This window comes from Rhynchophorus ferrugineus, unplaced genomic scaffold (genome assembly GCF_030347505.1).
Source record: "Rhynchophorus ferrugineus isolate W39M unplaced genomic scaffold, kcgeb_rfMv2 rfM1, whole genome shotgun sequence".
In the NCBI taxonomy this organism is placed as follows: domain Eukaryota; kingdom Metazoa; phylum Arthropoda; class Insecta; order Coleoptera; family Curculionidae; genus Rhynchophorus; species Rhynchophorus ferrugineus.
This window is the reverse complement of record NW_027472580.1, coordinates 96056262-96072144: the sequence shown is the minus strand read 5'-3', so window position 1 is coordinate 96072144 and position 15883 is coordinate 96056262. Positions and strand designations below refer to the sequence as shown.

Below are 15883 nucleotides of genomic sequence, written 5' to 3'. Positions count from 1 at the left end.
TTTAGTATAGTCATATAGTCATATAGTTAAAAATAAAATAATATGACTCACTCTAAACTAAAACAAATACAAACACAAAACAACATTAAAACACACTTGCATAATCCATAAAATTTTAATTAGAAACACTTAAATTAGAAAAACCCACCTGCTGTACTCACGAAACATTGTTCCATCCTAATATTGCATGTAAAATTAATACATCAACACATAATCTTAAATATCGCGACAAAAAAGAAATAATGTTAACGATTTGACCAGTTTTTGTTAATTATATTTTATTTAAGTTTCACTAAAAAGATAATGTATTTTTGGAAGAAACTATTTCAGTTTTTGAATAAAACACGGTTTTAAATATATTATCTATTTTGTATTTATATTCAGGACGATGTATATAACACATTTTTGAACATATCTACAATTAAAACTAAAGTACCTCCTACAATAAAATATAAAATATATGCTATACGACCGCTTTAAGTGGTCGAATAAAGACAAAAGGGAAACAAAAATCGAAACATATCCCAAAGATCTTTTGTGCGACCTTAACAGTTTATACAAACCTGTATGTATACTTATCGTACATGTTATAAAGTAAATATCGACATTTTTCTCTAGAGTAAGGGTGTTATTAATAGTAATTTGACCAATAGCAGGACGAGAATCGACTGTATACGTAACAAGAACGCCCCCAAACAGTCTCTCTTCGCGGGGGTACATAGTTTGTCGACACTTGTCCTGGTCTATTTCTAAATAGATTACATTTTTTTTGGTAATTCAGGTAGAAATGAAATCGCTACAGTTGATCGTTTAAAAATATGTCTATATTTAATTTGTGTTCATTATTTATTCTTAAATTAATAACAATGAAAAAGGTGTTATATATATTTAATGAATGGGTTCAAACTTGGCTACAAAGCAGCGAAGGCGACTTGCAACATCAACAGTTATTACAAGGACAGAACGACAAAACTTTGTATATTGTGAATGTTACTCCAGAGGTATTGGTATAGAGATGAAAAGAATGGAAAAGAAGATGGAAACAATTATTCATTTTAAGGTTAATCGAAGAGTCAAGAGAAATTTTAAGATTGCTTATTCTTATATTGCTACACAATGTTGCCAGTTTGTTAAGTTTCTTTGCACAGCTACAGTTTGTCTTAATTCCTTATGAATAATTAAAATAAGTAAATCAGATAGACATTACTTGATTTCAATAAATTAGTATCATATTTCCCATATATACATATAATTCTTACAATCTGGCAACATTGTGAATTGAACCCAATCAGTATTGGCAAACAAATAGAGCTCTGCAATATTTCCCGAAGACCGCAGCTACAGAATTTGTTTGATAGTTTGCAGATGACCTGAGGTATCACAGATTCCTACACTTTTGCCGGATTTTTAACCTATTGATTTAAAATTTTTCAAGGATCTCGACGGTTTCTTATAAAGGTAATGCTTAAGAAATCATAACGAAAACTACCTTCAGCTACTTTACAGCCTTCATAACATAAAAGTTTTATTATTATCTTTGGCTAAAAATATGTTTTTGAAGTAATTTTTTAATGTAAACTTAAAAAGTCGACATTATTCCTTAGACAACCTTGAGATTAAACGATCGAACCGAGCGGATTTCAGTTTCATCTGAAGAACACTCTTGAACGTCTTCGAACCTTCTACATTATTTGGATTTGAACCAAGCGCAAGAACTCACAAAATATTGCAACAATCATTCACAAAATGGCGCCGTCCGGCGCGTATCACGTCAACCTCGCGGGAGAGTAGGGTCGATGTAGTACGGGACCCCCCGCTTGGGGACTGGGAGGCGCTATCCTCACTATACCTCCGTGCGGACCCAGGAGGTGAGTGTGAGGCGACGGAGCGACCATTCTTGTTTGGTGTGAGCCTACCTGCACTTGCAGAGGGGTGGTGAGCTGAGGTCGCAGCGCCAGCGGAGCTTCGATCTTGTTGTTCTCCGACGACCTCATGCCGCTCAGATTCATGGGCGGTGAGTGTTGGAGGGTGGTTTGAGGCGGCGTCCGATCTAATCGGATTGGACTGTTACCGCTCATCTTGTCCTGCAATGCAACAAAATCAGTCAGCATTATCATTCTCATGAGTCGGAATCAAATGTAACGTACTCTCACTTCATAGTCATGGGAATCGACGTCTATAGGACTTTCGGCACCGCTCAATCTCAAGTTCACTGCGTCCGAGTAATGAGAGGCGCTCTCTGGAGGAGAATCAACGTCCAACTTGGAGTTACCCCGGTCCAAACGAAAATTCGGCGGTGTTGTCGATTGCCGATCTAATCTGCAACAACAATGTGTACATGTAGTCAAAATAACTCAGCCATGGATATGTTATAATTTCTTGCAAAATTTAAATCTAAAACATCATGAGTATTATCAAAATAATGTTGTTTAGCAAAAGAAAAAAGAGTTTCAATTTTTAATTAAAAATATACTGATCTTTTCACTGTTTCTATTGCATTAAAATTTTATTTATCTACAAAAATAATATATATTTTGAAAAATCCTCTCAGGGGCATATTCTTTAGGGGTTAAAAACTTTAGGGTGTTTTTTTTTAATTTCTAGACTATAATACCACCAGAAGCAGTAAAAAATATCACTAACCTAAAAATAAATATAATTTCAAAAAAACGTGGATTACTTTTTCACGTTAATAAAATACTTACTTGTAACTAGGAGGCGTATGAGTACCACCGAACCGAAATTGAGCGGGCATGGGACCGGGAGAATGGGCCCCGAACCGGAACGACATCATGGGATTGGGACTCTGGGGACCCAGACGTAGAGGAGTGGGCGAGCCCACGGGCGAATGGGCCCCCAGCGAGATATCCGAGTCGCTGTCGGAGGGCGCCGGACTAAGCGGCGGCCTGCGATCGCCCCCGTGATGCGCCAACTGGGCGGCCAATTGTTGCTGCTGCATCCTGAAACAAAAGAAAACGGCCGGCATTATTATCGGGTACCATTTGGCCGGGTATTATACCGCCCGACCGTGTAATCGATACCGCTCGTTCATCGCTGGCCATTTCTAAATAGCGAACAAAAAACCTCCTTGTGTTTTCGCCGTGATATTCGCCGTTTTGTGGCCTTTTAAATAGGGTGTGTGTTACATGATGACTGACAGAAGAATAACCACGAAATTCTATAGGCGAATCGTACTTGTTTTCACTAAAAAGAGCGCCCTTACAAGTGGGTCAAAATGCAAACAGTCCTTTGTTGTGGCTTTTGTGACGTTAATAATAAGAAATCCTAACTATGCTTTTCTCGTATTGGTATTCTTATTCTCAGTAATCTTATTTTTGTTATTTTCAAACAAATATATGTTTTAAGAAAATTTATATTGGTTTATAAAATAGCTTGTAATTATTAGATGTAAATAATCTCTTACGTCCAACACAAGCAATAATGTAGACATCATGTCGTAAGATTGGACAGTTGTTGACAGCATAACCTTGAAGTTTTAGGGATTTTATATCAGTGTCATACCGAATTTTGAACGAGTAAGCATCATTTAAGGGAAATCTTGTTAAAGAACTAAAGTTTAATTCGTATTAATATGCAAATAAGACATATCGTGTAATTTTTTAACGTAGCATTGCTGACTTGATAGTGTATTAATAATTATATTATATTAATGGATGAAATAATAAAGAAACATCAAATAAACAAAACAGCTGTAGGAGCTCTTGTCCAGATGATGTATTGACAACAACTAATTCCTCGGTCAAAACATGTACAGATAATCTTAAACATGGATGGAATATCAAAAGTAAAACGAAATTCATGATGATGGAAAAGCCAGAGGTAACAAACAATAATACCAAAAATAAATAAATGCATTTTAGTATCTGGTTATAGAAATCGAAAGCCATGGAAATAGACATTATTATACATAATTATAGACATACTTATTATATGCGCAAAACATATGACGATAAAGTAAAATGCGTCAACTGTAACGATAACATAAAGCGTTGCAACAAAATCTTTATCCAGCACTGAGGGAAAAAAAGAAACTTAGAGCCACCAAGACAGTCTATACCATTTAATTCACCTAATATACATCCTATATCATACGCACACGCAGTAACCTACAGTCAGACCAAACCTAACACGCAGACAACGCTAATGACCGCTGAACCTATAAGTACTATTAGTAAATTAGAGGAAATAGTGGGAAAACTTTTGGAACAAATGAGTACAATGATGAATTTACTCATCGTCGTTACCAATCTAGCCTAATGACTGATAGTCATTAGCCTGATTACAGCAGATACAAAATAGCCATCTGGAATGCTAATGGATTCCAGCAACATGCCAGGGGCTTAAAATGTTCTTATATGAACAAAATATTGATATCATGATGGTATCCAAACCACATTTCCCGGATAGAAATTATTTATAGATTTCGAAATACAAACTGTACCACACAACACTGTAACACTCAGATGATAAAGCACATAGAAGAACATCTATAATTATCCGTGAAAATATAAAACACTATGAAAGAGAGAAATTCAGAGAGGAATAGTTACATGCCAACAGTATAACCATTGAAGAAGTGCACCGGCCATTAACAATGAGTACTATCTATTGTCCAGTTAAACATAACAACAAGGTGGAACAATACCACGGTTTCTTTAACACGCTGGGTAATAGATTATTTGACGGAAGAGACTACAATGCAACACATGTAATGTAGGGTTCTAGATTAATAAAACCAAAAGACAAAGAATTGGTCAAAGAAATGAAGGAACATAATTTACAGCATATCTCTAGATATAAATAAAATTCCCGATACCATAGACTTTTGTGTTACAAAAAATATACAAATATTAACACCAAAACGTACAAAGCTGAATCATGCTTTGATTGATCATCTGACGAGTCACCAGTTTTTATAACAATCAATTCAAATATTCTCAACAAAATAAAACCACCTCCTTTGCATAATACCAAAACGAACTGGCCATTATTTAGAGAGAAATTAGATAGTTTAATATCCCTAAATTTACCTCTCAAACCAGGAAGAATTACAGAAATAGCAGCAAAAAATATAACAGTATGAATGTATATTTCGATATAAATAAAATATTCATTATTCAAAAAGGAAATATCAAAAATTGTTAAAATGGAAGCCTATAAAACATTTTACAGATCAAACCTGACTTGCAATTGCGAGACGTGGTTATTATCAAAGAAATGAAACGCCTCAGAAGACACAAAGTGTAACAAATATGGACAGGGTGAAAAGGAAAGAAATGAGAAAAGATCTCAATATTGAATCAGCAGAAGAGTACATAGGAAGGAGACAATTAATCTAGTGACGACATTACAGTGGTTGGAGGGCACAAGATTAGTATAGAAAATATAAGAAGCCGGGAGGGAAAAATCAGAGGGCAATGTACGCGATCCTAGTATGAATGTGTCAGAGAAATAATTCAGAAGATAAAAAAACCCGACCGAAGCAAAGAGACTAAGTAGAGACAAAAAAATTGAAGAAACTCTTTCTTACACCACTAAGTAAAACAATAGGTATTTTTTCAAAATCAAAGAAGTTGTCAAGACTACGTTTAAAAACCTAAAATCCGCAAATTTGGCATCGAAAAAAGATAGTGAATGGCCAAAGTATGTGAAGAGTTTAACTTGAGAGTTGAAACCGAACTAAATAATCACGGAAAATCTATATAATTTTAAAATCAACATGAAGAAAAAACTGTCGTTACTGAAGTAAAATATGATCAAACGATTTTGAAATTGGAGGCCTTAACCGCTGTATATTTCTGATTTTGCTTTTTCCAATTACCATTTATTCCAATTAATATGAAGAAGATGAACGTCTACAGCGTAAGAAAATGTTGAAAGTGTTTGAAATAAATACGTTGTACCAAATTCTTTCAGAAAATCACCAAAATTTCAAAAAAGACCTTAAAAAATATTGGTGCATCCTATATTATTGGATTTATTTTACTTGTTATTACATAGGCTGTGAACTATTTAAGATTCCAAAGCCTTTCTATCAGCTCTCAAAATCCTATATCCATATTCCTCTATAAGTTATTAGAAAAATTAGTTTTCATAACCCAAAAATTGTCTTAAGAATATTACATAAAAGAATCCACGTATTTTTAATGTAATATAGGTAATTATTATTTATCTTGGTATAAAACACTTTGAATATACTGTCTATTTATGAAAATATGTGCTTCTTGTTGTAATTGTCTTTTATTATCTCTAAATATTGAAACAAATCGATTATATCCATGTAGTCGAGAACGTTATCAAAGATTTCATCCTAAAATACGAGTATATGTAGCATCTTCTTTCATATGTTACAACCTGGAAGCGGCCAAGTAAGAACTGTATTCATGAAAATGTAGGCTTAATTGTATTGAAGGTCTAGAAGATCACTAAACTAAATGAGTCTTGAAAAATAATAATATAATAACTTAAGTACTATTAATCACAAAAAGGTGTATTGAGTTAAATTAATACAGTTCATACAACATTTCACAATATAACTCCAAAAAGCCAACATAGCTGTCACCGTTTTATTTTTAGCTCGACTATTTTACTTTTAATATGCTCCTTTATTTTCACTCCAGTATTTAATGACATTCCTCAATATTTGACACTTGTTTGCATAGTATAGTTGTTGCACTTAAGCTTGAAAGGAGGGACTTTTAATATATTTTGCTGGTAAAGATTGCCATTGATTGATCTATAATATTAATTTATCGCTAGCTGCCTGGAGTCTATAAACATTTATCCATCGTTAAAAATACACCTAACGTAATTCCAATTTATCGTTGTAATATTTATTTTAAATAAGCGTTTATGATTAATGCATGAGCTTTAAGAACGCCGTTGAAGTTGTAACACGGTTCATCAAAAATGAATCAAAATCTTCATTGAATTTGAACGTTGAATTGAAGAGGTTTCACGTTCAGAAAGCATTCACTGATTAACTAGAAGTGTATAATCGACTTTTCACAAATGGTCATCACCTTGAAACAAAAATGAAATTATTTCGACACCTAAAATTCAGTTTACTCATGGATAAAGAGAGTTGGAGGTGTTAGGTGCGCCACTGCTTCGGAGGATTAACTCCGAACGCGTCTTAGGCGTCCGGGTGAAGGGTAATTTGTCGGCCTGGCCAAACATACCACCCCTGGTGGCGGGACGCCGCTTCTAAGCCCCGAGTTTTCGGGGGAATATCCGTAATTTCGACCTAAAAGCTTTTCGAGTTTCGGACGATTCTGGCCCAAATAAGTCCGATTTAATGGGCTGTTCGAGGCGTCTTTATCGTTTACGACGTCTACAGATCTTTAGAGTAGTTGAGTAAATAGTTACAGAAATCGATTCAGCGGCTCATTCATTGCTTTGCTGTTGGTAATGTCTTTATTGTCCTGTTATTTGTCGATTTCAAATAACACCGCCAGAGAATAGTCATTTTTACTAAAAATATGTTGTCTGTGACGTTATAGTGTTGGTCATGGACTTATTTTATTAATCGTATTAGATTCACAATCTGCTCAGAGGGCAATAAGTTTTTTATGTTTATATTATATATACACATGGCATGTAGAAAATCACTTTATTAAGTGATCTCCTGTATAAACTACTATTTTAATCAGAGCCGATGGTATTACACGTTTTAATCCACGTACTTCACTGTCACATATTTAGCTAATTAGCGAGTACATTGAGATGCACTGACACTGTTTCAAAGTACTTCACACAAACATGTTGAATTACAGTCGTAATTGGTTCTAGAGGAATATCGCGTTGTACCACTTCATTGGAAACATATTACGGAGAATCGACAATGAACGCAACACTTTACTTTGGAACCGTTGTATGATGGATATATTAATCTTGCTAGCGGTTCCCCATGGTTGGATTCTATATGACCAAATAGGCTTGATTATAGATTTATACAATAATATCTTGTTATATAATAACATAGACTAAAATTAAATCCATATGTTTTTTAGTTAGCTGACTCTCAAAAGATGCGTGTATAAATTTGACAGCTGTCGGATCATTAGTTTGTGAATTATAGCATTTTGAGTGAAGCAACTTTTGTTATTGTGAAAAAAATGGATAAAAAGGAATTTCGTGTGTTGATAAAATATTACTTTTTGAAGGGAAAAAATACAGTTAAAGCAAAAACTTGACTTGATGCCTAGTTTCCGGACACCAAAATCAACCATCAAGGATTGGTGTGCTAAGTTTAGACGTGGTGAAATAAGCACCGAAAACGGTGAACGCAGTGGACGCCCAAAAGTGGTTGTTACCAAAAAAAAAAACATTTAAAAAATCCACAAAATGATTGTGAATGACATATCAGACACTCTAATGATATCAACTGAACGTGTACATCATATCATTTACGAATATTTACGCGCAAGCTCACCTTTGACCAAAAATAACGACGAGTTGATGATTCGGAGCAGTGTTTGAAGATGTTCAAGTGTAATAAACCGCCGCATTTGACGAAAAAGAAAGTGCTGCTTCACTAATAACCGCAAAAATTCATAAACTGTTCTTCGAAATGCTTCGTCATCTACCGTATTCTCCAGATCTGCCCCCCAGCGACTATATCCTGTTCTCAGACGTCAAAAGAATGCTCGCTAGGAAGAAATTTTCGTCAAATGAAGAGGTGATCAACGAAACTGAGGCCTATTTTGAAGCAAAGGACAAATCGTACTACAAAAATGGTATCGAAAAGTTGGAGGACTATAATCAGTGTACCACCCTTGAAGGGAATTATGTTGAATAAAAAAAAAACAAATTTTACCAAAAAAAATGTGATTTACTATGGTAGGACGGGGACTTTTCATTTGACACGTTAAGAACGAAAATGTTAGAGTCGAGACTAAACTCCAATCTTTCGAACTCTTTCTTTTTGTACGTCTCCGGGATTTACACACTGTAAAAATCTGACTTCAAATAGGTTTTTGTATCAATTTTATCACTGTCAAAACTTAATCCACAATTACTATAAAAACACTCATTAGTTATACTAGAAATCTAGCAATACGCGACATAGGACGTTGATTAATATAACTATTTTAATAACTAAGTATTTTAGATTACAAGGACATATTTGACTAGGAAACTCCACAACTGATAATGATGAAGCAGACCATAAAAATGATTTGTAATTGACCTTGCAAAACGACAAAATTCAGCGCATATACGACTTATTGAAATAGCAAACAGATTAAAATGTATAAAAATATTTCATTGTAATTTCTGAACATGAACAAAACGTTATAACAATTGAATGATACCAGAAAATAATTGATAATAAACAAGAGATTATATTTAATACAAGGAAGTGAGTTTCAGTACTTTTTGATGAACCTCATCACCTCAGCCATGTTACACACCAGATTAACCAATTTCAAGCAGGTAGTTTAAATATAAATTTATAAAATTATTCATGATTTTTTATTTGCGTTAATAAAATTGTGTTAATTATTTTGTTTCCATAATTATTTGTGGTTCTATATTTTAATTTTTGTCAAAAATTAAGGTTAATTAGTATCAATATTTCGTTTTTTTCTCTATTTTACTTTTCTAAAAGTTTACATGCGACTAAAACATTTTTAATATCATACGTTTGGATCTGATTATTGTGCATATGCTTCAGAGGACTTTAAAAGGTGAACAGAGGGATTATTGTCGAACAGTTGTCGGGGTATGCCCGAGGGCGTGCCCGCTAAAAATCTGATCACAAAGCCTTACAATAAAGGTCCAACCTTGACGACAAAGAGTATTAGTTCGATACACGGTCATTAGGGCGGCGCCACAGTCATACGATACCATCTCGCGTTCCGAATTTTAATTGAACCATGCCAGGACATTTCCCTGGGGAAAGTCCACCATTCCCACAGGATATGTTTAATATTTGTTGATGAAAAAAGCACTTTGAACTTCAGGTGCAAGTAATCCATATCTTTTGATTTTTTCGCTAATTTGTCGTGAGCCGAAAAATTACTAAAACATTTTCGTTGCTTTTGTGGTGAATTAATGTTCCTGCCATGAAGTCATAATTTCAACTTATATTCTCTTATATTACGAGAATAACTGAAAGACTAATAGACGCTCAATGCCGACTGAGCTTTTGGCTTAGTCATAGTCTATAAATTATATACAAATTTTCGCTATTTGGTACCATCTGAGAGCAAAATAGCCAATAAAAACAATCTTCTGCAGTTACCATTTACTAATTCATCACTAATGTATCGCTTGAAGATAGGCATGAAGAGAGAGGTTTTCAGTTTTCCAATTGGCTGTGAGTCGTATATAACTACTCCTGTAAGGCGTAGGGAACACTAAAATTCCGCTTTTGGGCTATGTGCAAGGAAAAAATATCTTGTTTTAACAAATAAATAATGAATAATGTATTTTGGAGGAAATAATAGAATTGAATGAAGATTGATGTAAAATTGACAGCGAAAAGTAATTGGCATTGGAAATTGGAGTAATTGGCCTATATAGTTCACAACACATTAAAAATATTAACTATATTTATAGCGTTCGAATGAATAATCTAAGTAAGTTCAAGAGTTATTCAACAAACTATTATCATAAACTGTTAGGCTGTAGTGAAATAACATGTCTTATGGTTTGGCGTTATTGCCAGCGCTTGAGAAATTTTTAAAATTGTTTAAGCTCTTGAAAAATCCATAAAAACGACAATCGCACGTTTTCTACATTTAATACGTTCCTCCACAAACTGATGGAATGCGAAAATCTCAACTACACAATGGCGATTGGGTTTAAATCCCAACTGTTCTTCTGGGCTTGCTTCCTCGCAAGTTTCTTGAGATCTCATTTGTATGATCTTCATACCTTCACGACAATTGATAGATAGGTTGATGATTCCTACTTACGAAAATAAACCGATATTTTGAAGTATATTTACTCTACAGACAAATACAGAACAATTGTCTCGAAGTTAAGACGTAACTATTTGATCTGTTAGATAATATAACGAAATAAAATACATATGAATGTTTTTCTATACAATTACTCAGGGAGTAGTATGTACGAGCAATAGGAAAAATCAAAAGATGGCAAGATGCGTACCGCATCACATGACAAGCAGATGGAAAAATGAAAATTCATCTGTGAAATGATGCTTCAAAGGTATGATCGAAAGTCATTTCTGCATCGAACAGGAACGGGCGATAAAAAGTCGATTTAGTTTCAAAACCCTAAGTGCAAAAAATCGTAGTTATCACTCGTGGATCGACTGCAAGTCCAAATCGTTTTGATCGCAAGACAATACTCTGTATTTGGTGGGACCAAAGTGGCATGGGGTATTACCAACTATTAAAACCTAATGAAACTGTTAATAGTAATCGCTACCGACAACAAATGATGAATTTGAACCATACATTGATTGAAAAACGTCCAGAATGTACACAAAGACACGGTAATGCAATTTTACAGTACGATAAGGTGCCGTATTATAAAGCAAGGCCGGTCAAAGAAGCGTCGAAAGTAATTAGATAGGACATATTCTCTCACCCACCGTACTCTCCAAACCTTGCCCCGTCCGACTATAAATGTTTCGCACCAATGGAACACCGAGCAGAACATTTCCAATATCGAAGAAGTTAGAAAATAGCTCGATGAACGGTTTTGCTCAAATGACAAAATTAGATAGTATTTTAACTTTCCGGTAGACATGGTAATGCACGGCAAAAGCCTTCCTTGATAAACAGAAGAAGAAAAAACAAGAAAAAAAAACAAATGGATATAATCATCCGTAAATAACTGTCATAGAATTTTTAAAAAAACGTCTATTTCTCTTTCGACTTATTTATCTACTTGATACTTTCCTTCGATAACCACCAGGACAGTAACAAAACGCATGAACTCTTGAATTGAGTTCGGACCCTCACTGACGACTATATCGCATCCACCCCTCTCGATATTGTTCCCGAAACTCAATCTGGACGGGCATTGAAAGCGCGGCGTCGTGATTCACCAGGGCAAACGTGATTACGGTGGAAATTTCGGTCGAATATGACGACAACAGAAATTAAATATTCGTCAGATTCGGATGAAGCGGCTCGAGACGATTAGACGATAAGGCAATTTGGGACCTTTGTGGCTTCCCTTAACTGATGTGTTCTACCGAAGCCGTCGAGCTAACTCGTTTAAAGTATTGAAATGATAACCTGGGGGTGTGACACGAGAGCCGGGTTGATGCTAATTGTGTTTCGCGTTCGTTTTAAAGGCGCGGCATTACGTCTCATCAAAGGTATTCATGTTAATATCGTCAGACAATCGCGCCGGTGGATCTTTGGTAATTCCATTCGTTTTTAATAAAAATCTTCGCTGCTATTATTTTCTTTGCCTTGACTCTAGTCATCTACAGTGATCTAGAACATCAGTTCTATTTTTTTATTCACTATTTCATTCTCATCATGATTTTTCTTGTATATCAAAACAATAACTTCCATTACCTTATGCTTCCATTCTTGGTATGACTGCTCCAAGAAAAACCTGGGTTTATTCAGTTCTTGTCCAGTTATTATTTTATTTCTTGATAAGCTCTGCTCCAAAAATAATATGTATTTCTAATAATAATAATATAATATAATATAATTAATTAATAATATATTAATAATATATATATATATATATATATATATTATGTTTGTGATTGTCCTAAGCAAGAGTGTAAAATCCGACAAGGAAAATGATCCCAGTCACGCCAGTAACCAGGCGAAGGGTAAGACCGGATGTCTTCTAGGATTATTTCCAAAATTGGTCACTCGCCAGTCGGTAGGTTTAATGCTGAGAACCGTAGTTCGGGGCCCACGTTAAACTGTAGATCCAGTCCAGATAAACCCATAGTTGGTAAAAAGAGTTGTTATTTTATATTACCTATATTCCACCCACTTATTCTGCAATTTTTTTCATTTTCTTTCTTCTCAATTGACCTTTCATCGCTTCTTACTTTTCTTCGTCAATATTTCATCTGATTTTTGTTTGGTTCTCTATTAAATTTTTTACTATGAACGTTATTTGTGTCTTTTAGTCTATTTATCACATAACGATATTATATCGAAAGAATGTTGGTTTGGTAGTGATAGTGAAGGCTGTAGAAAAAGTCTAAGTAGCGTTCAACAAGATGTACAAATGGGTTAGAGACTGGAAAATAGAACTTATAGCATCAAATATATCTATGTTACTTATGCGTTGCGGCAAAATGACAAAAAACTAATCATATCACTTGAGGGCCGCCCGGCTCCTCAAACAATATCAGCGAAATATCTCAAAGCAGAACAGGTGAGACTCAAAATTAAATAAATATAATGGTTGGTCTGAAGATACTGTTTTATTTACTGTATCTTTATAATAACTAGTAATTCAGCGCTGCTAAAACAAAGTTCTATGATTGATTATCAAGACTTATCGCTATGTAACCAATGAAGAACTGCACGACGTCCTAAACGATACTAAATGGATTTACGAAGTCATCCAAGGTTTTACCTTAAAACATGAATTAAGGTTGTTACATTACAGCAACGAGGAAACAATACAGCTGCTGGACAAGACGCAGAATATCAGAAGATTGAAGCGAATCAAACCACACGAACTTTTCTATCGTATAAGTGTATTCTTCACTTTAGCCCAAGTAGTTGGTTTTTTTGTTAATTTGGGAAATCACTACATGGTATAAAACAAAGTCGCCTTTTCTGTCCCTATATCCCTATGTGCGCTTAAATCTTTAAAACTACGCAACGGATTTTGATGCGGTTTTTTTCAATAGATAGAGTGATTCAAGAGGAAGGTTCTAAGGAATTCTAAGGCAACATTGCTAATTTTAGAGGTTTCTAACGTGATGTCGTAAATTAACCTATTTTTTTAAGCTTATTTAGCAATTAGCAAAAACGCTGCCTAACCCTACGAGTTAGATCAAATTAATGTACTACAGTATTGTACACCATAAAAAGGTCTACAAAAAAGTCCGCGATGGTATATGTTTATCTTTTAGGGATAACCCACATTAACCATTTTTATTGTTTACTTTTTACGTGAGAAAATGGCTTATTTACGAAGCTATTTTAAGCAATACGGCATTAATCCTTATAGAATTAAGTACCTTAAATACAGTGTGCAATTAATATAGATCAATATGGTTCCTTACAGCATGTAAATTAAACAAATATTTTCGGAGATATTACAAATTTCAAATTTGCGTTAAAAAATGTGTAATGTAATAAAAATTGTATGAATTTAGATATTCCAAAGATAGCAGGAAATCTTCATAGTAAGTATAGGGGAAGAGGAATTGTTTTACTCCAAATTTAATGCGTGCAGGCCAAGGGCAGTAATGAATGAACCAAAAATACTGGATCGATTTTAATCATGTTTTCATTGAGTGACATAGGCATATATATTTTATGCCCGTGCAAAGTCGGAGCGGGCCGCTATGTTTTTATATACAACGTTCATATTTTTTCTGTAGTGTATTTAATTTAGTATCAGCATTGCACCCCTGCGAAGCCGGGGCGGGTCGCTAGTACCTACTAATGTATTAATCCCGAACTCGTATCTTCTGTATTAATACAAGTGCAACAGAACAGTAGTAATAATTTAATTTTAAATTAATATTTTACTAAGCATATTTAATATAAGATGTAATTAATGTAAAAAACAAAATTTCAGCTGTAAGTACAACGTATTTACGATAGAAAACTTTAATAAAAAGATCCTCTATAATTATGTATGCCCAATTTATTAACGCTAACATCCGTGTCTATGTTTATCAATAAGTAATAAGCCATTTCATTATCTCCGATAAGGAATATTATTAAGACACCAACAACAATCGACTGTATCTCGAGACAATTGTGACTTTAATCCCCCTAGCGTCCGTCTATCGATCTTAGATCGCTCTTAAACTTTTGTTTTGCTTGTCCACCAATTAATAACATGATACCTCGCTGACCCGAACGCCTGATACGGATCCACTAATGGAAAAAACTCGTTCTTCGGTCGGCGCTATCTAGATCAGTGTCACGCCGTATGTCGTGGATTAAGAAACTAAAACCGCGGTAGCCGGTCGACGATGGCCACATGTCGGACGCGACGAGAAAATGCGTGAGCGTGTATTTTCATATAGGCCCGTTCTATTAGCCGGTTTATTAGCGGCCTGCGGACCCGATACGGTAACGACCGCCGCCTGGAGAGGTTCTAATCATGAGAAAATCGAGTTTTTGTCGCGGTTAGATCGTTTACCGGATATTTTTCTCCGTCCCTCCGGTTAGTATCGCAATCCGGTTCATAGAACGTCAATGAAACGAAAGTTATTAGTGTGTCATATGAATATTTCATCGAGACGGTTTTGTGGCCCAGTTTTCTATGTGAATTGTCTTTCTTTGCGACATTTATTCATAGAAATTGTAAAATTATACGTTTGTATGAAGAACGGAAATGCATCGGGTTAAAATACTATCAGAAATTCTGATATGCAGAAAGCTTACAAATTATTAGTGTAAGTTTACAGTAAAGTACAGAAAGAGAAACACATCTCTCAAGATCGATAATAAGTACTTATTGTTGCAATACATACAAAAATAAAACAAAAGAGACTATACCAATTAGAGAGGGATTATTTTGTTTTTTACAGAAATAAGAATATACGAAAAAATGAAAGAAAATCGTCAACAATCGGTGTCTAGAGAGGTTTTAATCATGATAAAATCGATTTTTGGTCACGATTAGATCGTTTGCTTACCGGACGGACATTTCTCTATCTCTCTTATTAAACGTCTACGTTTATGTGAAGAAAGGTACAGTATCGGGTCAA

General features: G+C 34.6%; 1 protein-coding gene across 1 annotated transcript in view; it reads right to left on the bottom strand.

Annotated features, from left to right (window-relative positions):
- Positions 1 to 1620: 1620 nt before the first annotated feature.
- Positions 1621 to 15883, bottom strand: part of Six3 (optix) — a 78147-nt gene continuing 63884 nt past the window's right edge. Inside the window, exons 2-4 of the mRNA XM_076399216.1 lie at positions 2706 to 2960; positions 2148 to 2319; positions 1621 to 2084 (exon numbers count right to left, since the gene is read on the bottom strand). Coding sequence (XP_076255331.1) covers positions 1767 to 2084; positions 2148 to 2319; positions 2706 to 2960 — 745 coding nt within the window. The 3' untranslated portion in view covers positions 1621 to 1766. The remainder of the gene's footprint in view (positions 2085 to 2147; positions 2320 to 2705; positions 2961 to 15883) is intronic.